The following is a 23,594-nucleotide window of genomic DNA, read 5'->3' as shown; positions in this document are numbered from 1 at the left end:
TCTGCAGATGGTGATAACTAAAGTTTGATATCAAAACTATGGTAAGATGAGTCCACCGTATGTCCTGCACACTGTTAGGAATATTTGCCAGAAAAAGTTAATTTTCCTGAAATCCCAAAAGCACCCCAATGGAGTTTGTTAGACTTGTTAAAAACCTCAAATTCTGCTGTTAACTATAAGGTGAACAGTTGAGATGGAAAATGATACCTTGCTTCCGGTGGCTAGGCCTCATGATGCTTTGGATTATTAATTTCTGTTAGATACTGTACACAAAAATTGTAGGCTAAATCTACATTGTTGCTGGAAAGTTAATGATCCAGAACCACAAGAAATGATAAGCGTTTGTAAAGATAACCCCAAATAAAGCCTGTATGGTGTCCACAATCAATCCCCAGTGTCTCTGAAGGCCACCGGATTCCTTGTTTCTATACATACTGGAAAAGGTGACATATATTGGGACGGCAAGAAGAGGATGCACTAAGGAATACATAAAGGTTTGTTAATATGCATTTTGTACAGCATATTTTAAATGTTAAAAAGATTCTTTCACATAACAGTGAGATTAAAATTTCTTGTGATGTTTAGCATATTTGAGCATAATGTTGAGCCATATTCAGTAAAGAATGTGGAGTACAGTTAAGTTACATATGCATTCACGTGGGTTTAAAACATACCCAGATATTTTTTAAATATTACAGAAATTGAGTACAACTCAGAAGTTGTACGTATCATTTCCCAGTAAACACAGAATGTTTCCCTGATGTTCACATGTGGCTCCCCTTTGGTTACTCGATTTAAATGCAGTCAGTATTGTTTCCAAAATGTTTTGTTCACTTATGGCTATATGACAGTTGAACAGAGGAAGGTTGCTCCTGGGTACTAGTTTTTTTAAACATCTGAGACTCTGGACTCACAACAAATCCAAAGAAATTGTAGGGTGTAAGATTGGTATCTGCTGTTTTTTCACTGGATCCATAGGGGATGTGCGTCTCCAAACAGAACCAATTTTCACCCTGCCCAAGACCCAAGGCCGGGGGGGGGGGGGGGGCCATTTTTATATGGCGGTGCCTCCGATGTGAGATATCATATGGATCAGCTTTTTAGTACAGCGTCTTGTGTCCATTTTTATCCTTCATATAGGATATACTTCATTTTAGATCCATTTTCAATGACGTATGATGTTAAACAATATAAAAGTTTCCGACATGCTTCTCTGGAAAAGACACGTGCCTTACCTTGTCTCTGACTTGAACTCATGGACTTTTATTGAAAGTGAATTGGCTCAGAATTTAAGTCACACAATCTTCTTTTAACACCATGCAACTCTTTATCAGAGTAAGCACCAAACGTCTGATAAGTGAGTGATTTAGTGTGTCTCAAGCTGCAATGGCTGTGTACTTACCTAGTGTGTTCTTACCAGCATCAGGCCTCCTTTATGGCTTCCTGCTTTTCAGCACATTCATTAATAGATGAGGAATTTCTAGCCAACATCTGGCAACATCTGATCATATGGGAACATTAAATACATGTCAGTATAAATACACGTCAAATCGTTTTCACACTGAAATCACCTAGTCGTAATTAAGCTCCATACGTTAGCCTGTACTGTGCAAAATAACATATTTCTTCCAGTGAGCTTTTTTGTTTTGTTTTGACTCGTTATTTCATCTTAGTGCCTTGCTGCTGTTTTATTAATAGCGTCATAACCAGGTTTGACCACTAGATGTCGCTCACGGTCCAGTTTGAAGGGTCGTGACCATGTGACCAGCAGGTGGCAGCATTGTGCCGTTTTTTCCGCTCGATCATCGAAACAACAAACCAAGCGGTGCGAGCGGGTTGAGTGTCTGGAACAGACAGCCTCTGACCGCCACTTTCAAACTAACATCCATGAATCTGTCCGGGCTTTTCGTTCAAAACAATTAGCGCTACTCGACACCGTTACGGAGCTGCATGTGTGCTGGATTTAATCCTGCTGGAAGGTAAGTTGTAAAATGGCGGAGACGTTTACAGAAGTTGGTGGGGTTTAGTGATATTTTGCTGAGCGCTAGCTTTGGTTAGCTTGCGTACCCGAATATACGCGGGAGTTGTTCTGAGAGAAGTCGGTTTTAAAATGGACAAAACAGTCAAATAAGCTAGGTTTTTCTGGGTTGGACAGTTTTAAAACATTACAGTTTAAGGTTTTAAACGCGCATCAGTGCTGCTCAGGGTTTAATCCTTGACATCGTAGGCCACTTCCGCGGTAATTATGTGAGCTGTTTTTGTTGATGTTGCTAGCTAGCAGGCTAAAGACAGCGGGCGCGAGCGCAGCCGCTATGGCGAAACTGGAGCACAAATTCACAACCAAGATGGAGGACGCGGGGAGGCGTTTTTTCCCCCTCGCACGTGAAAGCAGAAAACTGTTGTCGCACGAACAAAAAACGAGCCTTTGGGTCCTGGTACTTAAAGTTATGCATTTGATGAAGGTTTTTAACGCTCACAAATGCGGTGTAAATCACAACACGACTCGCTCAGCTGGAAGGCATCATATCTGTAAGCAGAGCCAAAATGGAGAATCCTGAAAACAGCTGCTGGATTGGTTTCAAGATGGAGATTTCTCTCTCTCTCTCTCACTCTCTCCCTCCCCATATTCTGGTTTCCCCTGGAACTTGTTTGTTGCGGTTGTTTTAAGTGACTCACGCAGTCACGGTTTGTACACCACTTTGTACAGGACAAACTTAAACAGCTCAGAGATGTGATTGAGGGGGATTTTTCCTCTCACTGATGTTTCACATGAGCTTTAACACGTAGCTGACTGGACCCTTCACTGTGACTAGCAGCCGTACAGTCTGCATCATTTCTCACTAGTTTTACAGCGAATACTTATAATGTGGTTCATCTCTTATTACCTCGTGTGGAGGTAGTTTATAAATAACGTTACAGCCCCAAATGACTAACTTTATGGAGGATGTTTTAGTCCAGATGTGTAGAGTGAAATGTTTGACAGACGACATCAATACATACGAACTTGGATGCTAAACAAGTTGTTCAAACTCCCTATTTACTCTATGGTTTACTGCGGAAGAGCTTCTTGAACACAATAAATTGTTTATATAAGTCACGTATGTAGCTGAATAACTTAGCCCTGAATATCACATTTGAGGTGATTGTACTAGTTAGTGTGTTGTACTAGTTCGCTATTTGGCTTGTGTACTAGTGTGTTTGTACTTGTTAGCTTGTTAGTGTGTCTTTGTGCTTATGAACCTGTTAGCTTGTTAGGTATGTTTGTACTTGTTAGCTTCATTTGGCGCCACTTTTTAAGACGTAAATCTTGTTGTCCTTAAGGGTTTGTAGCTTTATTCTACATACTATAAACAAAATATTGAATGTATATAATTCTATTATGACTCGTTGTTATAGTCTGCTTTTGTTCTGATTACTGATACGCCATAATATTCGTGTTTACACCTCAGACATAACGGCGTCATAAACACACCACACACACACACACACACAACACACGTTTCTTTTGTAATTCAGTTTAGTGAGGATTAAACTTGTAACACATTGGTTTATAACATTAACACTAAGGCCACGCCCCTTAGTGTTAATGTATCTTCACCTGTTTACTTATAATACCTTATATTTTTCCCTAAAGTTCTTCAAGGGCACATAAGAAAAACAACTCCTAACGCTTAATGCGGTTTCACTTTAACACACACGAGCATCTCTTTCCCACTGGTTAATCTGCTTGCTTCCGGACGTCTCCCATTTTTACATGTTTACGGCCACGAATCATAATGATCATTTCTGATTGGGCGCGGTAAGCACGAGGGCGGATAAATTAATGCCTTATATGGTAACGGAGGAAGTGCGCTCTCTTGCTTGTTTCCTGGAAACCGCAGACAAACCGGCCAATGAACACGACGCATAGCGTGACAGTGTGCAGGAGGCCACGCCTCCTTGTTTTCATCTACATCAAGCACATTTTCAGGCGTGTGGCTCTCACACAGCACGGTACAGAAGCTGTAGTTCTGCAGGACTAAATTGTGCAGACAGACTGTCTGTGGTGCTCAGTGTTAAACATGTCTACAGAAAACTAAACAGAAACATGAAGTAAAAAGTGTTTTTCCTCTGTTTAGAAATAATTTCAGACGTTTTTGTCATTTTAGAACTTTAATATGTGGCATTAAAAAAAATTCTGCCATTAATACTGCCATTTATACTAATGGAAAAAAAGTTCCCATGTAATTTTTTGTAATTAATATCTGGACAGAATGTAAAATCATTCGTAAAAATAATTTATGCAAAAAAAGAGTTTAACACGGAAATGTTAAAGCATATCTGTTGCAATGTAGAATTAATGGTCAGCATTCCTCATAATCATATAAAGTTTATTTTGCTTTGAATATGGGTTAATGCATTGATCTGCATTTGGCCCACTCTGGCAAGATGATTGGGACATAATGGGATGGGTATCTTGTAGCGGTCTAAAATTATGCCATATGCTGTATTTGTTCAGTGTGCCAGTGTGCGTATCGGTATTCAGAATTAAATCAGAATTGTGTATGGACTAAACAGGTTTAATTTTCTTTTTAATTAATTGATCATTTAAAAAAAAGCACGATACGATCGCAACCATTGTATACAAAAAAAAATTAATAACAATTCTGGCTTATACATTTCCTCAACTTTAGCTGTTTTATTAGAGTATATTCACAATACATTCAGTTAAGAAGCTAGTTGCCCTTGTTTTCACTGTCCTGCAAGCTTCTGTTTGCTTGTGCTCCCAAGTTTATATCCTGTGAGATTGCAGCCCAAATGTAGATATATTTTCTCTACTGGATCTCAAGTTATCTTTTCCTTTAAGGAAAGCTTCATTTTAAGTTACATCCCTATGATCTAAATTAGTTCATTTAAAATATAGAGAGTGTAACTAAAAATTGATTAAGTACATTCATGTTTTATTTCATTAGTTTATTGTAGAAACATGCATGCAACTTGTGAACCCTCTGCAAAATATTTGTTTTGCTTATACAGTTCTGGTACAGCTGATAGTGAAAATCTGGTAGTAAAATATATTTTTGCATTTTGGGACTAAATGAAAACATTACTATTATTTTGAATTTTTTTTCTCCTCAATGCAGAACATGATTTTCTTAGTAGTAGTAGCTGTTTTGAGACAGGAGATTTATCTTGAGCACTACCTGTATTACTTTTGCTTCCTGATTCTGCTTTCTGTCTCAGTGCATCACCCACATGGACAAGCACTCAAAGAGCAGCTGCTGAAAAGTAGTGCAACACTGCTCCCCTTGTGGCCATAATGTAACCACAACTTTTATTTTCTACTTCTGAGCTTTTCACTAGTTGCTCCATAATTGATTTCACTATTTAATAAAAATTTTCCATATTTTTAGTATGTTTTGGCCATCATTAAGGACTTATTGCTTGTCAGTTTTTCTCTCTGTCCTTCCCTTTTGCTCCCTTTTAAGTTATTCGTTTTAATATAATCAGATCTGAAAGTAAATGCAAATGTTCTGAATTGATATTTATTTTGGATCTGTTTTAGGTCTTATGACAAAGGTATCTGCATTTGCTGCTAGTTTTGAAGGAAGATTAAGACTTTGACAAGTTAAGGTGGTCCAGAAGATGTTAAAGAAATGATAGCAGCACCAGAATTACAATCGGAGTTTCATTATCCCCAGTAAGTAATCATTTCTGTTATTATTCATGATACATAATAAGTCTAGTGTGTGATGAGATCATGGGTAAGATTCTTGATTTATTTTGATTTATTTGTTGTTAAACAGGGACACTGACACACGATTCTCATCAGATACTGACTTTGATGATTCTGATGGGAGAAATGCTGTTCAAGGAAAAGGAAAGGTATTTTGTGCGACTAAGCATTTTGAATGTAACATTGACTAAACTAGTTTGTTTTGGGATCAATAATTTGACATTGCTCAATAGTGCGAGTATGTGCAATATGATAGCGTCTAATGGCGTGAAAATAAGAAGAAAGTTTTAGTTGTCAGTATGATTATATATGAAGAATTAATAATTAACCATATAATTCTGACTTAAACACATTTAACTAATTAAAGTAGAGCAAATTAACTCTTTCTTATCAGATAAGATGGTCAGATGTTTTGATAAATACACCGCACATGCTGACAAAGCAGTCCCATAAAGAAAAATAAGTCATGTTGGTTGTGATTGAATGCAGTGAGTTTCAACAATGAAAAGAAATTAATTTCAGTTACAGATTCAGACTGTATTGTTTATATGGATCCCAAACTGGGCATTATGCAGGGATTATACAAGAAGCAAGGTTTACTGGGTGCATTAGTTACATAGCAACAAGGAGCACATGAGTCTAGTCAGATATCTCAGCTTTTTAGCCTTGAGTTTAATTACACTACGTGTTTTATTGAGTTTTAAATGATGCCATAAGTCATTATTAATCGTATAATAAAAGATTAATTTCAGCATACAGTAAACTGCTCAACCTTTTACATTTGCCTGAAATTAGGAGTAAGGAGGTTGTTGAAATCAACAACTTGCAAACATCTCTCCGGTTTGGACCGTAGTGAGCACTAAGTTTGTTTATACAGACTCATGAACGTTATATTAAGTTTATATTGTTTTGAGATTTATGTCTGCTTTCGATAATATAGTAATAGATCAGGGACAGCAGACACTCCACCTTATCTAATAATAATAATAATAATAAAGCATCTTGTTTAACAAAGTAAAAGCTATAAATGATGATCTAGTGGCTTTGTTTTAGAGACATTTATGGAATGCATGTTGATTGTTAGCACTTTATAACATTCATAGATCTTTGAAAAGTTTCCCAGCACAGGAACATTTTCATGAGAGTTGTTCACACATTGTGATTCTCTGTAAAAAGTTTTATAAATACTAACCATTAAAACTTATAGGTTGATAAACATCAAACATTGGTTAAATATACAATGATCTAGAATTCCTTTTTTTATTCTCCTCAAGTAATTTCATTTGCATTGAAGATTGTTTACAGAGCCATTGTTAAGGCTGTACTGAATTTTGTGCTGTAGGTGAAAAAGGGGAAGAAGGCCCCTGGGGAGAAAGGGAAAGGAGGTGGAAAAGGCGCTGGTCGCTTAAATGGACACCATCAAGAGAATGGCATGGAGAATATCATGCTGTTTGAAGTTGTCAAGCTGGGAAAGAGCGCCATGCAGGTCAGTGTCGACACTGCTGAGTTCTCAAAACGTATAGTTTAATATTTTCTTGTTGAATTTTCTATCGGTCTTAAAGATTTAACTTTTTTGTTTACCCCCACCTCCCCCACCCCAGTCTGTCGTGGACGATTGGATTGAGTCCTACAAACAGGACAGAGACATGGCTCTCCTTGACTTGATAAACTTTTTTATCCAGTGTTCTGGCTGTAAAGGTACATTAGGATTCTCCCTGTTGTGAGCTAGAACTAAGTTGTGGTGTCATTTTGTTCGTTATTGAGACGCACACTGTTTATTATTGCAGGTGTTGTGAGTGGTGAGATGTTTCGGCACATGCAGAACTCTGAGATCATCAGAAAGATGACTGAAGAATTTGACGAGGCAAGATTTTACTTGCTGTGGAACATGCTTTCAGTGTTGTGTTTAATATGCTGGACATCTTTGTCTCAGTACTAAATAAAAGTATTGTTTGTTACTGTAGGACAGTGGAGATTACCCACTCACAATGGCTGGGCCACAATGGAAGAAGTTCAAGTCCAGTTTTTGCGAGTTCATTTCTGTATTGGTCCGACAGTGTCAGTACAGCATCATCTATGATGAATATATGATGGACACAGTCATCTCCCTGCTCACCGGTCTGTCAGACTCCCAAGTGCGAGCCTTTAGACATACCAGCACACTAGCAGGTCAGACCTACTATATTTATAATGGCCATTTTTCTTCAGACAATCCCTCTGAGAGGATCTGACTGTTATCTCAGTGTGAATGAACTGTAACTGAACTGAATCTGTAACTGTCTGTCTATCTCTGTGTCTATGGCATATTGTATTAATAGATACCTGTTTATCGTGTGTGTTGTGATACAGCCATGAAGCTTATGACAGCTCTGGTGAATGTAGCACTGAACCTCAGCATTAACATGGACAACACCCAGCGCCAGTATGAAGCAGAGCGAAACAAGATGATCGGCAAGCGGGCTAACGACAGGTTGGAGCTGCTCCTACAGAAACGCAAGGAGGTACAGCCAAACTTTACAACTACTCCAGTGGCTTCATGGGATCTGTGCAAGATTGCACTTTCAATATTTAAATAAAAAAGCTGCTTGATTATGAGATGATCGAATAAACACTTGGCAAACTTCAAGCAAATTTCATAGGTGACAAAAAAAGTTTGTAATTTAACTTGTGGTTATTTGTAAACCATAATGGATTTCCTTGTGTAAAGCACGCTTACTTTAAAGCTCTTTCATTGGCATCACACGTGAGAGCATTCACACCATGATTGAGAGTCAGTAAGTCACCACATTAGAAACTAAAGACCTCTTTGGTTTACAACCTGAATGTTGCATTGTAAACTGCCATAAAGCAGCTTTTACCTAGTTTGCAAAAAATGCACCTGGTCTAACATTTCAATTCCCTGATAAAGGACAGCTATTGCATAACAGTCTACAAGAAAAAAAAATGCATGCAAGGATAAGACAATTCACTGTGTCTTTTTAGTATTTTCTATGAAAGATAATATATTGATAATTTTATTCATGTCTTGCTCAACAAGCATTAAAAACATAGACACCAGCACTGTTGGTTTTCTGGTCTGTAGCAAAAGTATTTCAGATTTGTACGATTGCATAATTTGTATCTGTAGCTACTGACATACATGGCCATTTCCCCTGTATTTGAAGTGGTATGTCTTTATTTGGGGAGACTTTCCTTTGTCTGCTAAAGCCAGATGCAGACTTTTCTGTTTTTATAACGTGCAATTAATGTTACACATCTCTATATGTTAAAATATCAGCAATAAAATATAAAAGGTTTCAGGTAACAGCAGTATTGATGACTATACTAAAGATCCATGCCAAGGAGATAGAGGATAAGCACAACTGTCTTTAAGTATCTGGCACAAGCTATCCATTACTTTCTGTATTTAATGCTGTTTTGTCAACATGAACAGCTATTAACATTTATCAGTGTTTCATAACCTCGTATAAATCCAAATGCCATTTAATTTATTTTTATTAATAAAATATTTTAGTGAAATTGTATTCCAATGAGGGATGTGGCATGCAGTCTTACTGTTGAAAGTTTTTTGCTTTTGTAGATTGTATGCCCACAAAAATGTTTGTAGACTTGCTGGATCAACAAGGAGTAAATCACTTCCCCAAAAAGATTGTCAATGAGTTTTTAAAAAAACAAAACATATAATCCTGTTTAAGGCAGAATTGTCAGAATGATTGCAGAGCTATCTTTAGTTTGGAGTACTAATATTAATTAACAGTTCCTTTATGTAATGATAGTCCTGCTGGCATGCCATCTGTGTGAGTGTGTTGGAGGCTGGTGTGTGATTTAACTGGGAATGGCCATTCATGTCTCTCAAGCAATACAGTAATAATCGCAAACCTGTGCATTATTTTAAGGGTGAACTAGAGTATGAATGTTTTTACTAAGAGGTTTTTGGATTTAAGTAATAATGTTTGTACTTCTCTTTGCAGCTTCAAGAAAATCAGGATGAAATTGAAAATATGATGAATGCTATTTTCAAGGGAGTTTTTGTGCACAGATACCGGTATGCCATCATTTGGTCTTCTGATAGCAATAAGAAGAAAAATGCTACATAATTCTGTTTATTAGAGATACAGAGCAGGTGTTCAGATTAATTGATAATTGACAAATATAATCTAGGGCAATATTTTTGTTTAGAAAAAAATTTTTTTAGCACAAACTGTTGGAAATTGGAAAGCAATTTTTTTTCTATCGTGTCAGAAGCTTACATCTAGACATCATGACAAATGAGGCTTTGGTTACTGATTGTCTTTCTCCCTGCAGTGATGCGATAGCCGAGATCCGAGCGATCTGCATTGAGGAAATCGGGGTGTGGATGAAAATGTACAGTGATGCATTTCTCAACGACAGCTACCTGAAATATGTCGGCTGGACGATGCACGACAAGGTGAGGTGGTTGGATGTTTTCCAAATGTTTGATTCACACAGGGATGAAGCATGTGCTGGATGCTAGTAGTGGAGCTTCATTGTTTCTCTGCTCTCTTCATCAGCAAGGCGAAGTGCGGCTGAAATGCCTCACAGCTCTGCAGGGCCTCTACTACAACAGAGAGCTCAACGCCAAGTTGGAGCTGTTTACCAGCCGCTTCAAGGTGAGAGCCATCTGCAGTTTATTTCTTTCCAAACGCATAGAGGGGAAAAAGCAGTAAAGAGCAGAATTTCATCAAAGTGGGAATAAAGAACTGTTTATAGTTAATTTCATAATTTTTAATAGTAATAGTTATATGTGCCTAAGTTTCTTTTAAAATTTTCTTAGTATGATTTTAAAATATCTTTATATATTTGGATATATGCAAACTGCTACTAACTTTTTTCCTCTCTTTTCAGGATCGGATTGTTTCCATGACACTGGACAAGGAGTATGACGTTGCTGTGCAAGCAATAAAACTACTCACACTCGTGTTACAGTAAGTATGCATATACAGACATTTGTTATTGTTATTCTGTGAATTTAAATTTAGGTGAGACAAAACCTGATAGTATGCTCACATGATTCCTTTGTTTGCTTTTCCAGTAGCAGTGATGAGGTCCTGACAGCAGAGGACTGTGAGAGTGTCTACCACCTGGTGTACTCAGCCCATCGGCCTGTTGCTGTGGCTGCTGGAGAGTTCCTCTTCAAGAAGTGAGGCTTGATTTCGCTTTTTTCTTTCTTAATCAATAGAACACACACATGTTGTGACATACTCTAAAACGTCTGTTGTGTTTTGGAGGAGAGAGATTAGAGTAACCTAAAGCAGGTTGGGCACATGGGTATCTTTGGTATACACCGCATTACATATCGGTCACGTTTACCCGAGATAGCACGCAAGTCCTGGGAAGGGTGAAGGCTAACGCATGCTTCCTCGGAGAAATGTGACTCCATCCAACAGTTTTTGCAAGTCTCACAGTAAGGTGCTATCTGCTTTCTTCTGTATGTACGAGTACACAGACTCCTGTCCATTTGCTAGTGTTGCTGTGATTGACAGGGGAAAGGGAGTGTGCATCTAACCCAGACAGCATGGCCAATTTTGCTCCCATGGCTCATGGCAATGTCTGGTTGTGGCTTTATTGGGATTTTAACTACCGGTCTCCTGACAATAGGACAGACACTTTTTCATTGCTCCACTCTGGAGCACACACTCTTATCTTCTCCATACTGGCCACCGCCTCCTGTCTGTTATCAGTAGGGAGGACGTCTGGTGTATTGGAGCAGGTTTGATTTATCTGAGCTGTTGTATAAATTATACACAGATCCCAATTCCAACCTCATGCTCTGATACAGCACTGACTGCATATTGCTGTTACAGTATTGTCAAAACAACCTATTAGTTTGGAATATCATAATACAGATTGTAGTTTTGTCTCTGACTCCTTATTCCCAACTCGTGTGGATGCAAGGTATTCGAGAGACTGCAGTGTGCTCTTATCTGTGCAAAGATGAAATGTAGGGTCAGGACCTAAATGACAGTTATCTCTCCCTGAAACCTTTTTGTTTTTCCTTTGTAGATTGTTCAGCCATCAGAACATAGAGGATGACAGCATGCCTAAGAGACGGGGCAGACAGAGTCTGAATGCCAATCTGATGAAAACTACTGTTTTCTTCTTTCTAGAGAGTGAGGTGAGTCACAGCATCACATTCACCCTCCTTTCTCTGTTGACCTCAATAGTGTCTTTGGCTGTTGAATGCACAGGTCATGTCAAGGTGTTTATAGATTGAAATAAAAAAAGCACTAAACATGGTAATGACTCTGTGTCCAGTTATTAGATGCTCACTGTTTAACACACTGTCTTGTCTTCAGCTTCATGAACATGCTGCGTACCTGGTGGACAGCATGTGGGACTGTGCCTCTGAACTGCTGAAGGACTGGGAGTGCATGATCAGTCTGTTGCTGGATGAGCCCCTGCCTGGAGAGGAAGGTCTGAAATATCCCATGGGCTTGTGTAACTGTTGTGACAGTGTACTGAGGGTATTTTATTGTGCTAATGGTTCTAATTGAACATGTCCCGTATAGCTCTGACAGACAGACAGGAGACTGCGCTGATTGAGATCATGCTCTGTACCATCCGACAAGCTGCAGAATGCCATCCCCCTGTAGGCAGAGGCACTGGCAAAAGGGTAAGAGACACTGTGGAAATGCACGTCATTAGCATTGCAAATGTGTGGAATACAAATTAAGTACAAGCAGAATCACGTGTCCATTCTTCCAAGGGAAGGATTATTTCACAAAAGAAATTAAGTTAATGGTGAATTGAAATTATGTAATTTAGTCTGCACACACACACACACTGTTTAGCAGTTTCCTTTTTTTTCCAGGTATTGACAGCAAAAGAGAAGAAAACGCAGCTTGACGATCGGACACGAATAACTGAGCTTTTTGCAGTGGCAATGCCACCTTTACTTGCAAAGGTAAATAGTATTTTTATTTTATTTATTGTTTGGGAGCTAAAGAAGTGTGTAAACATTTCATATGTGGATAAGTACAAGTACTCTTTCTCCTGACAGTATTCAGTTGATGCAGAGAAGGTGACAAATCTTCTGCAGTTACCACAGTTTTTTGATCTAGAGATCTATACAACAGGGCGGTTGGAAAAGGTGAGGCCCAGAGCTACTTTATACGTTTGTTGTTTAGATAGTGAAAAAAGCAAAATATAAAATTGTTAATTGGCTGTAGATCTGACGGTAGGCAATGTTCAAAATACTGTGTTATTGTTATCCCATCTTCAGCATTTGGAATCACTGCTGAGACAAATCAGGGACATTGTGGAGAAGCACACTGACACTGATGTGCTAGAGGCCTGCTCGAAGACCTACCATTCCCTCTGCAACGAGGAGTTCACAATCTTCAACAGGGTAGACATCGCACGCAGCCAGCTCTTGGACGAACAGGTGGACAAGTTCAATAAGCTGTTAGAAGACTTTCTTCAAGAGGTGAGGACAGGCAAGCTGAGCTCTCTGCAGTTTATTAGATATATGCATTGAGACACTGCCTGTTATTTTCAGAATATATCTGCTTTTTCTTGCTTGAAAACAATTTACTTGTATTTAAGCTGTCTATTTAAATGCTCACATTCTTTTTTTTTTTTTCTTTCCACAATGCCTTGTTTCTTAGGGAGAAGAACCAGATGAGGATGATGCTTATCAAGTCCTATCCACACTAAAGAGGATCACTGCTTTTCACAAGTAGAGATTTACATTTTACAGTTTACGATCTTTTGTTATACAGTTGTAGTTGTTTGTCATGTCATTTATTGCTCTTTTCCCCACTGTCTCTTCACAGTGCTCATGACCTTTCGAAATGGGATCTGTTCACCAGCAACTATAAGTTACTCAATACAGGCATTGAGAATGGGGACATGCCAGAGCAGGTGACTCTTTAAATGGTGTTTTGTTTGATTTGGAGTACAAAGAGATTGCAATGAGCGACTGACTCGGTTTTTGTATGCCTGACCTTTCAGATTGTCATACATGCACTGCAATGTACACACTATGTGATTCTCTGGCACTTAGCCAAGGTGTCCGAGGGCAGCTGCAAAAAAGTAAGACGATGTTTTTTCTTTGCTTCCGTTTTGTTAAGTAACTTTCCTTTTCTTAGTTTGTTAATTATTTCTTTTGATGTCGATAGGAGGATATGTTGACTTTGAGAAAGCAAATGCGTGCATTCTGCCTGATGTGCCAGCGATATTTAGCCAGTGTCAACACCACTGTGAAAGAGCAGGTCAGTATGAGAGAATATTCTCTCAGTTAATTGTCCTTGCATCTCTTCCTATCCTACCTGATGAAGACACTTATTTAACTAGCCCTTTCCATGCAGGCCTTCACCATCTTGTGTGACCTGCTGATGATCTTCAGTCACCAGATCATATCTGGAGGGAGGGAAGTGCTGGAGCCGCTGGTTTACTCACCAGATGCCTCATTGCAGTCTGAGCTGCTCAGCTTCATCTTAGACCATGTTTTCATTGACCAGGATGAGGATAACAGCAGCACAGGTTCAACATACTGCCTTTTTTATACAATGGACTATAGTCCATTGTGTGGAATGAACAGACCATCCAGTTTTTCCTTTTATCTATAATGCTTTCATTTTCTGCTTTAGGTGATTTCCTGAAATTGCCTTTAGAACATGAGTTTAGATGTTAATGGGTAGATTAGTCTTAAGCTCAATGTAAACATGGAGTTGAATGACTCTTTGACTCCAGCTGAAATGGTCTGACTTAAAATCTTGTTAAACCAAAGGTGTGTATATACAGATATCAATATATGTATGGGTAACCTGGCACTCTAAAAGCTTGAACGTTATTTCTAACACGTATCTGTGGGATTACAAAACCGTGTATGATTTTGATGATGTAGGTATCAGTGTTAGGTTAGCAAGTGTGGTCTGTTGCATTAATTATTCCTTAAACAGATCTTATTCAAAAACTATTCATACAAATATGCAAACCTATTCTAAATGTTTTGTAAACTTTTTTTTTTTTAAGTTGCTGTGTTTCTGAATTCCTTGTATCGCGTTGAACTCCGTATCATCTAATCCTTAATGACACAATTTACCACAAGAGGGAGGCAGCACAGCTGTGATACAGTATATATCAACATAAAATATTTAAGATTACCCACTAATTTACTGTGCTGGTTGTGTTTCAACAGATGGACAGCAGGACGATGAAGCAGGCAAAATAGAAGCTTTGCACAAGAGACGAAACCTACTCGCAGCTTACTGCAAGCTCATCATCTACAATGTGGTGGAGATGAAGACTGGTGCTGACATATTTAAGCAGTATATGAGGGTGAGTCTCAATTTTTCATTTCATCATCGACTTTCTTCAAGCCGTAACCGTGACAAATTGCTAACTTTCACTCCATCAACTTGTCTACCCTTTTCCGCATCAGTATTATAATGACTACGGTGACATAATCAAGGAAACCATGAGCAAAACAAGACAGATTGATAAGATCCAATGTGCAAAGACACTCATTCTGAGCTTGCAGCAGGTAAGTGTGTGTTTATTTTGAACCATATGATCCATTTCCTCATACACTTTCACAACTTAAGAGTTGCATGCCCTTTTCTCTTTGCTTTTTATAGTTGTTCAATGAGCTGCTGTCAGATCTGGGCCCAGGCTTTGACCGTTCATCTTCAGCTTTCTGCGGCATTAAAGAGCTGGCTCGTCGCTTCTCTTTAACTTTTGGCCTGGATCAACTGAAGACCAGAGAGGCGATCGCCATGTTACACAAGTATGCTGCTACCGAGCCACTGTGGTTACTCTCAGATACTTGCTTTCCTGTGGTAAAGGGATGCATATGGGGGATTTCATTATGGTCTGTTCTTGATCATTATTTTACTCTGTCTTTGACCTGTAGGGATGGTATTGAGTTTGCCTTCAAGGAGCCAAACCCACAAGGAGATGGATATCCACCTGTAAACCTGGCCTTTTTGGACATCCTCAGTGAATTCTCATCCAAGCTTATGAGACAGGACAAACGCACTGTGTAAGATCAAGTTTTTAATCTCACACTTGTGACGAAGTGATATTTGAATATGTGTAGGGTCAATACTACAGCGTTTCTATCGTGATGTGGCGTTTACGTAAGTTTTTTTTTTTAATCACAAAAACTGAAGAACTTCATAATGAAGTACAATCTTCCACTATATGTAGGTTTTTAGAAAATATTTTTAACAAGTACAGAAAAACATCTCCGCTCTTATCTGTCGTCATGACATACATGGTAGATGGAGTAGGTTGGGGGAAAGAACACTGACATCAGCTGCTCAGTTTTAAGCTGGCAGATATTCATTTTATTGCTGGTCCCCCTGCATTGTTACATCGCTGTTCCATGTGGTTTTTTCTATTCTGCCAAAAAGTCTGAAAATGGTTCATGTTGATTAATGATTTAAACAAAGTTCAAGTATGCCTGCTGATTTTTTTTTTTTTACCTGTTTCTCTCTTTTCAGGCACATGTATCTGGAGCGCTTTATGACATTTCAGATGACATTGCAAAGGGAGGACTGTTGGCTCCCACTTATCTCCTACAGGAACTCTCTACAGGCTGGCGGTGATGACGATACCATGTCCGTGGTGAGCGGCATCAGCAGCCGTGGTTCCACTATCCGCAGCAAAAAAGCCAAGCCTGTCACAGGCAAAAGGAAACTATCTGAAGGTACTAGTCTTAGTTTAAAGAATTTGTCACATGGATTGAGAATGTTCAGCTGCTTTAATTGAACCATAAAAGTAGCTGTAGCAAAAAATATTAAAAGGTACGAAAATCGTAAACCTGAGTTATATTTACACAGTTTGATTTTGCACTCAAACAAACATTACATACAACAGAATGACTACTAAAGGATGGTATGGATGCATGGATGATGCAGCAGGGTGAAAAAAATATATAAGCCAAAAGTACTCTGTGACTCTCTAAATGCTGGTTACAACGCAATCTTTAACCTTGTCTTACTGTGGCTTTTTCCCCCGCTAGAGGTAGACACACTTTCCAAAGGGCCAATCAAGTTTACAGCTATGAGTTTGATCAAATTTAGGCTTTAAACACTTTTGGGACTTTGTAGTGCCATGTTGTTGACTCACATATACAGTTGTTGTTGTTATTTATCCATTTGAAGCATGGCTTGTCTACAAAAAAAATGCAACTGTTATAAAGCTAAGCATTTTTTTAATTACCCAAATGCATGCTTGTAGTGAGAATGAACAAATATGTCTTAAACAAATGTTTGATGAATGTTTACAATTTAAATTCATTTTTAATAAATAAACACATTACTATTAAATGTTTAAAAGGAATAAATTTGATGTATCAGTCATCACAGTGAGACCGCACATAGAGCGTGCTTATCAAGATATTTTTTTTTTGCTTTCCTGCCTGCAAGTGGCTTATAAGTTGCTGTTGCCAGAGGAACAGAAATCTTGCCATGACAAATTATTTAACCATCTGTTAAAATGACTAATTTCCTTTTCATTTTGTGAGAACACGCTGTGCTCCTGGCACCGTATATATGTGCTAGCATTATCTGCAACAACATATAAGAAGTTAACACGTATACAAACTGTGTTACAATTATTGTGCCCAAAATTGTATTCATATTAGGAAATCTGCAGTCCTACAACCTTCTTAACTTTGCTTTTGTGTGTGTGGCAGAGGAGAGTAGCAGCAGCGAAGTGTGGCTGAACCGAGAGCAGAGCATGCCGACGCCAGTCATGATGCCTTCTCCACATCTTACCTCCACAGTCATGCGTGACCCCAAACGCCTACGGCCTGAAGACAGCTACATGGGAGTGTATACAATGCCAGCTGAGCAGCAGCAACAACATCCACAGCAACGCACACACCCTTACACACCCCAACCTCACAATCACCAGACCCCCATAGACTACAAGTAAGAGCATAGTATTCAAAGACTTGCGAAAATATGACAGCAATAATTTTTAACTCTCTATGGAGAATAATTTCACATATTCTTCAAAACTTTTGTATTTTGGCATTTATGTGCAATATGCTAAAACAAGATAATTGGAATAGTAACTTGAAGTAAGCTCCAAACAGGTTATGGTTTGTTTGTTTTTTTGTTTGTGTGGCCTTGCTGATGATAAAAGTTGAAATAATTGACACATCAAAAATAAAATTCATGTTAATGAACTTTCATGATTTAGTGGATTTAGGAATTGGTAGATCATGCCAATAATAAATGGATCTATTTGTATAACAAACAGCTTTGTTTTTATAATTTACGATCATCAAATTTTGGTTAAGTCTCAAAAGCCAGTGGAAAGCAGCATTAATGAGCAAGTACCAGTGATTCTTCTGAGCAATAAGCTTTCAAAAACTGGTAGCCTGAGCACCTTCTCTTGGGATTTTATACCTTGCTGTTTCCACTTCACAGCATGACTCATTTCTTTGGTGAAAAAACAGATGATATTATTGTGCATGCTGTAAGTAGTTATGTGTAACAGTGTTGCTTCTGTGTATTGTTCATGCAGTAAGATTTGCCTGTATGGTTTTGCAGCACACAGGTCACTTGGATGTTGGCCCAGAGGCAGCAGCAGGAAGAAGCTGCCAGGCAGCAGCATGAGAGAGCCATGAACTACGCCAAACTGAGGAGCAACCTGCAGCATGCAATGTAAAGGAGCACATACTAAATACGTTTCCTTGCTTTCATAATGCCCATGATATAAAAATATTCATTACTCATTATTATTTACTGTTATCTGATGACGTTGTAGCATAAGTAAAGGGTGGTTTTTTTTTTTTGGGGGGGGGGGGGGGTTCCCTTTAACCAGAATTCAAATTTTTTAAATGGTTTTAAACCCATTTACTGCATATGAGTCTTATGTCATTTGATGTTTCAGAAGTTGATAGTATGACTAATACTAAAAGACCTAATTCACTAATTGCCTGTAATTCAGCAAGCTGTGTTTTTACTGCAGAAAGCCTTAGAGATGCAGACAGCATGAGGTCTTATCCTGTGTGGTGGTAGATGAATATTTCATCTGAGACACACAGCGGCCATTTATTTAAGATTTACATGCTATAAAGAGCTTTGTTAAATTTTTAAATAAAACAAATCGCATTTGGTATTTTTGTTGGTTCTGGTATTAAAAAAAACTTCATTGTATGTATGTCTTTTCAGACGCCGAGGATCAGGCCTTATGGAAGACGACGAGGAGCCAATTGTCGAGGATGTAATGATGTCATCAGAAAGCAGAATTGAGGATCTCAACGAAGGCATAGATTTTGACACAATGGATATTGATCTGGTAATGAACTCTAAGTGGCCATCCCAATTGAATAGCATTCTCTGTATAGGCTTCATTTATAAGCAGTGAAAAATTGTATTATTGTTAATGTACAGTCTTATCTGCCTTGTTTTGTAGCCTGCCTCAAAGAATCGACGAGAGAGAACAGAGCTGAAACCAGACTTTTTTGACCCAGCCTCTATCATGGATGAGTCTGTAAGGACCACTCATTTCCTGGGTTATGATGCTTTTCAGCGGTAATACGGAGGGATCAAAGCTCCATTCTGTTGCCATGAGAGAGCTCCACTAGGTGGCACTAATAGGGGTGATTTGTAATAGACAGCTCAGTTCTACAGTTTACTCCATGTTGTGGAGTATCAATAGCCTCAATATAAGAAATAAAGAGAATCGATGGCCATTTATTTGGTAACACTGAACTCACTCTGAATTTCAACATTTTCTTTTGTAGGCCATTGTGGTACTCGTGTTTCAGGATAAAATGATAGAGAAAATCTTTTTTGAAGAAAAAAAACCTTTTCTGTAATGTTGATTTTGTAAAAAAAAAAAAAAAAAAATATCTATATACACAAGATCAGTGTAGTAACTGGTTAAACAAAAACGTCTATTCTTGTTCACTAGAGATGATATAGTGGCTTAGATATTGAGTAAGCGCTCACTTTTAATGCAAAATGTTGGGGGCTGAATGAATGCCATGGATTGTTGGACTGTTCTTCGCCATGTATAAATATATAAAATATATTTCAAAGTTGAACGTCATCTTGTGTGAAGAAGTGTATGTGAGCTCTTCAAGAGTTGTGGTATTTCTTGAAACTGGGGTGAATGCATCTTCTTTTTTTTTTTTAACTTAAAGATAACTATGTTATGTATAGCCCTTTTGTAATAGTGAGTAATCAGGTGTAAAGTAGTAATTTATAAGCAGGTTATTGCTCATCATAGTGAGTGATGTGATATATTTTAAACTTCTTAACTAATATGTAAAATGGAGGACATCCTCCACCTCTTTATATCTAGTGTTTAGTTTTGTTCACATCCCTTTGAGAAAGATAACTAAAATGCAGCTAATAGTGTCTGTTAATAACAGAGGAAGTTGTCTTCCCAGATATTAGATCCACACCCTTCAAAGAGCAAAACCAAGGAATCAAAAGGAAATCTCTGAAATAGTGCCATTTTGTTTGTATTGAATTAAAAGCAAATATTACTGTAGTAAGTCTGCTCCATTGTTTTCTCCCATACATTCAGCTAAACAGTGATGTAGACATATACTTTTAAATAAGTTTTAAAAAAGTATCAATTGGTGCTGATTTTATAACTGCATTTAGGATTTCTCTTACTTTTAAGCTCCAATTTAAAATTAAAAAGGATTTTATATATGTGTGTGTGTGTGTGTGTGTATATATATATATATATAATATATACGTATATATATACGTATATATACATATATATACGTGTATGTGTGTGTATATATATATATATATATATATATATATATATATATATATATATATATATATATATATATATATATATATATATATATATAAAAGCATGTAGCCAAGCACCAATGAGTTTTGTTTGTTTTTTTTTTTGCATTTTTTATGGTGTTTTGTTTGTTTGCATTCCCAGGTTTTGGGGTTTTTACATTTTCCTAAATGTAAATTTGGTTGGTTAAGCTTCACAATCAGAGTTACTACATTCAGCTTTAAGTTTTTGTTTGTTTCTATTCCAGTGTCAAAGCTTCAATGTAACACGGTGTAATTCTCCATTTAAACATGAACAGGTTTTGTGTTGCTTTTGGGCAGCTCTATAAAGTTAAATGAACACATCTAGCTTGTACTGAAACATTATATCTAAACCTGTTTTGTCACAGGGATATATTTTAATCATTCCATGTCTTGGCCTTAAACATGCCTGTAAAAACGTTCTCAATTTTTCAATATTATGTTACTTTTCATTTCTTGTTTTGTGCAGATTTCTAATTATTTTAGAACAGTGATTACCAAGCCTGGTCTTTGAGAGCTACCTTCTGCAGTAAGCAGTTTCACCCCTAAACCAACACACCAGCGCCAAATAAATCAATCTACCTGATTAGCCTGTTTGATTAGGGCTGGAACACAGTTCTGTAGAAAGTTACATGTCTCCGACAGGACAGCACTGCTATTGAAGCCATGATCCCAAATAGCAAGTGTGTAATTGAGTTAGAAAGTGCAACACAACCTAAAGAACTATGAATACAAAGCCTTTGGAAACTGGCACCTGTTTGTCACTCACCACTACATTGGCAAAACTGCTGAATAGATTGTGTAAATATATGTGCATTTTAACAAAAACTTAATTTTCTAGTGTTTTTCCCTGTTAATGTTTATAAGCCTATTTACCCTGTTCAAAGATTTATGCTGATACATAATTGTTTCCCTGTCCTGTCACTTACTGTACTGTTTCTGATTTCTATTTATCTGGAGACAGTAAGTTTTTGAATAAAAGTAAACCTCATTCTTTTGTGTGCTTTGTTTTTTTGTGTCCTAATTCATTCTAGGTCACTGATAACTGGTCATGTGGCAATGCATAAACTCCTGGTAGAGAATAAATGTCTGCCAAATGCTGTAAATGTAAATAAAGAGCTTCACTTCATGTTCACAAAAATATGAATTAAACATGAGCTGGTTTTAGTTTTTCAGTAGTTGCTGGTCTCCTGGGCTATTTCGCAGTCTAAAGTTATCTGGAGGCTTAGCTAACACATGACTCTCTTTTTTAATAAAATTTTCAGAATGTTTGAGCTTACAATGGGTAACTCAAACACAACAATTCAAATAAAATGGTGAACAGGTAAACATCTCAGTTGAAAATATGATTTTTTTTTTCCAGTGGATGTGCTTCAATGGCAGAATCCCTCATTTGGGCTCTTCTTCTGTTAGAAAGAGGAATCTGGGAAAAAGCTACAGATTCATTGAAACTGGACAACTGCAGTAGTAAACCTGGTTCACTTTCTATGAGCTTGAACCCACTGAATGAATCACTAAGTTTGTCATGAACATTTCAATCATAGATGAACAATAGAATCAGAAAGAGCTTTATTGCCAGGTATGTTTTCACACTTTCCACAGTGTAACAGAATGACATATAGACTACAATATATACAATTTGTATGTACAAATGTTCAAGTGTGAAATGTCCAATTGAAATATAAATAGTATGTGTTTTAAGTAAATAATGTGTATGTAAGAATAGTGTCGTGTGTTTCACGTATGTTGTGTTCATCAGATGGATTGCCTGAGGGAAGAAACTGTTCCTATGTCTGGTCGTTCTGGTGCTCAGGGCTCTGTTCAAATGAGTGAGTGTGCTGGATGTGAGGGGTCCAGAGTGATTGTCTTTGCCCTTTTGCTCACTCTGGAGAAGTACAGGTCTTGGAGAGTGGGGAGAGTTGTGCCAGTGGTTCACTCAGCAGTCCAGACTACCCTCTGTAGTCTTCCGAGGTCAGATTTGGTAGCTGAGCTGAACCAAACAGTAATTGAGGTGCAGAGGATGGATTCAATCAGAGATGGGGGACTCAAGTCATATAACTTGACTTGAGTCAGACTTAAGTCGCAAATTTCAGACTTGAAACTTGCTTGACAAATAATAAAAAAAGACTCGACTTGATTTTGACTTGACATTCATGACTTGAGACTTACTTGTAACTTGCACATGTATGACTTACTCCCAGCTCAGGATTCAATTATGGCAGTGTAGAACTGTTTCAGCAGATCCTGTGGCAGGTTGAACTTCCTCAGCTGGTGAATGAAGTACAACCTCTGCTGGACATTGGGGCTGAGCAGCAAAGTTCCCAGATGCATTGGCTCACCTGTGAATTTGTTTACTTCTAGTTGGATTAGTAGTGTGATGACGTGCAGACAGGTCAAAAAACTTTGGGCTGGTTTTCCATTATGTCTTTTCATTGTTGTTTATACATGGAGGTAAAATAATATTCCAGTCCACCATTCATCAAAATAGTGCTTGATTTTCAAGTCAAGTCAAGTCACTTTTATTGTCACATCACCTCAGCACATGTGCTTTGGTGAGTGAAATTCTTAGGAGCAAACTCCAGAAATTGCAGAACAGTTGTACAGATATACAGATAAAGATATAGATAATGAGTTGACGTATAAAAATGTGAAATTTGCTCATACATATAGTTAGTGCAATATGTGTGTACAATATGTACAATTAACAAACAAAGAAATCCACAGGTGAAATGTGCAGTATGCTCATACATATAGCCGGTACAATGTGTGTACAATATGTACAATTAACAAACAGATAATGGAATCAGCAAATGAACATGTGCAATATGCTCAAACGTGTCAGTACACACAGTGTACTATTGGGCATCCTTACAGTAGCACTACACATTATATGCAGTATGTACTTATATATGTATATGTGAAAATATATGTAAATATATTATATATAAAATACTAAGGTGCAAAACAGACTGTACAGGTACAGAAGTGACATGGATGTGAATGGTTGTTATCTAGTGGTAACTATGGATTATGGCATTTCGCTCCTGTTTAGTGAATTCTTATTATCTCATTAAAGAAGTGTATATTTGGAGATA

The 23,594-nt window shown here is 37.7% G+C and overlaps 1 protein-coding gene across 2 annotated transcripts; it reads left to right on the top strand.

The window, feature by feature from the left end:
- The first annotated feature begins 1,787 nt into the window (after positions 1–1,787).
- Positions 1,788–21,490, top strand: stag2b (stromal antigen 2b). Of its 2 annotated transcripts, none has more exons than XM_027135686.2 (33): positions 1,788–1,979; positions 5,546–5,680; positions 5,787–5,865; positions 7,059–7,202; positions 7,318–7,414; positions 7,504–7,580; positions 7,681–7,885; positions 8,066–8,217; positions 9,688–9,761; positions 10,022–10,145; positions 10,249–10,347; positions 10,583–10,662; positions 10,770–10,877; positions 11,741–11,852; positions 12,034–12,151; positions 12,247–12,350; positions 12,549–12,641; positions 12,738–12,827; positions 12,960–13,163; positions 13,345–13,415; positions 13,513–13,600; positions 13,691–13,771; positions 13,858–13,950; positions 14,047–14,221; positions 14,880–15,019; positions 15,123–15,224; positions 15,319–15,467; positions 15,594–15,722; positions 16,186–16,391; positions 17,382–17,619; positions 18,247–18,360; positions 18,871–18,997; positions 19,115–21,490. In XM_027135686.2, the coding sequence occupies exons 2-33, from the start codon at positions 5,637–5,639 to the stop codon at positions 19,235–19,237; spliced, it is 3,840 nt and encodes a 1,279-aa protein (XP_026991487.1). In that variant the 5' UTR covers positions 1,788–1,979; positions 5,546–5,636; the 3' UTR covers positions 19,238–21,490. The 2 variants fall into 2 exon arrangements, with proteins under 2 accessions (XP_026991487.1, XP_047658264.1); XM_047802308.1 differs by lacking the exon at positions 1,788–1,979 and adding an exon at positions 5,224–5,301.
- Positions 21,491–23,594: the final 2,104 nt, after the last annotated feature.

The sequence above is a fragment of the Tachysurus fulvidraco genome, chromosome 17 (assembly GCF_022655615.1).
Source record: "Tachysurus fulvidraco isolate hzauxx_2018 chromosome 17, HZAU_PFXX_2.0, whole genome shotgun sequence".
In the NCBI taxonomy this organism is placed as follows: Eukaryota; Metazoa; Chordata; class Actinopteri; order Siluriformes; family Bagridae; genus Tachysurus; species Tachysurus fulvidraco.
The sequence above is the reverse complement of the archived record's forward strand: the minus strand, read 5'-3'. Positions and strand labels throughout refer to the sequence as shown.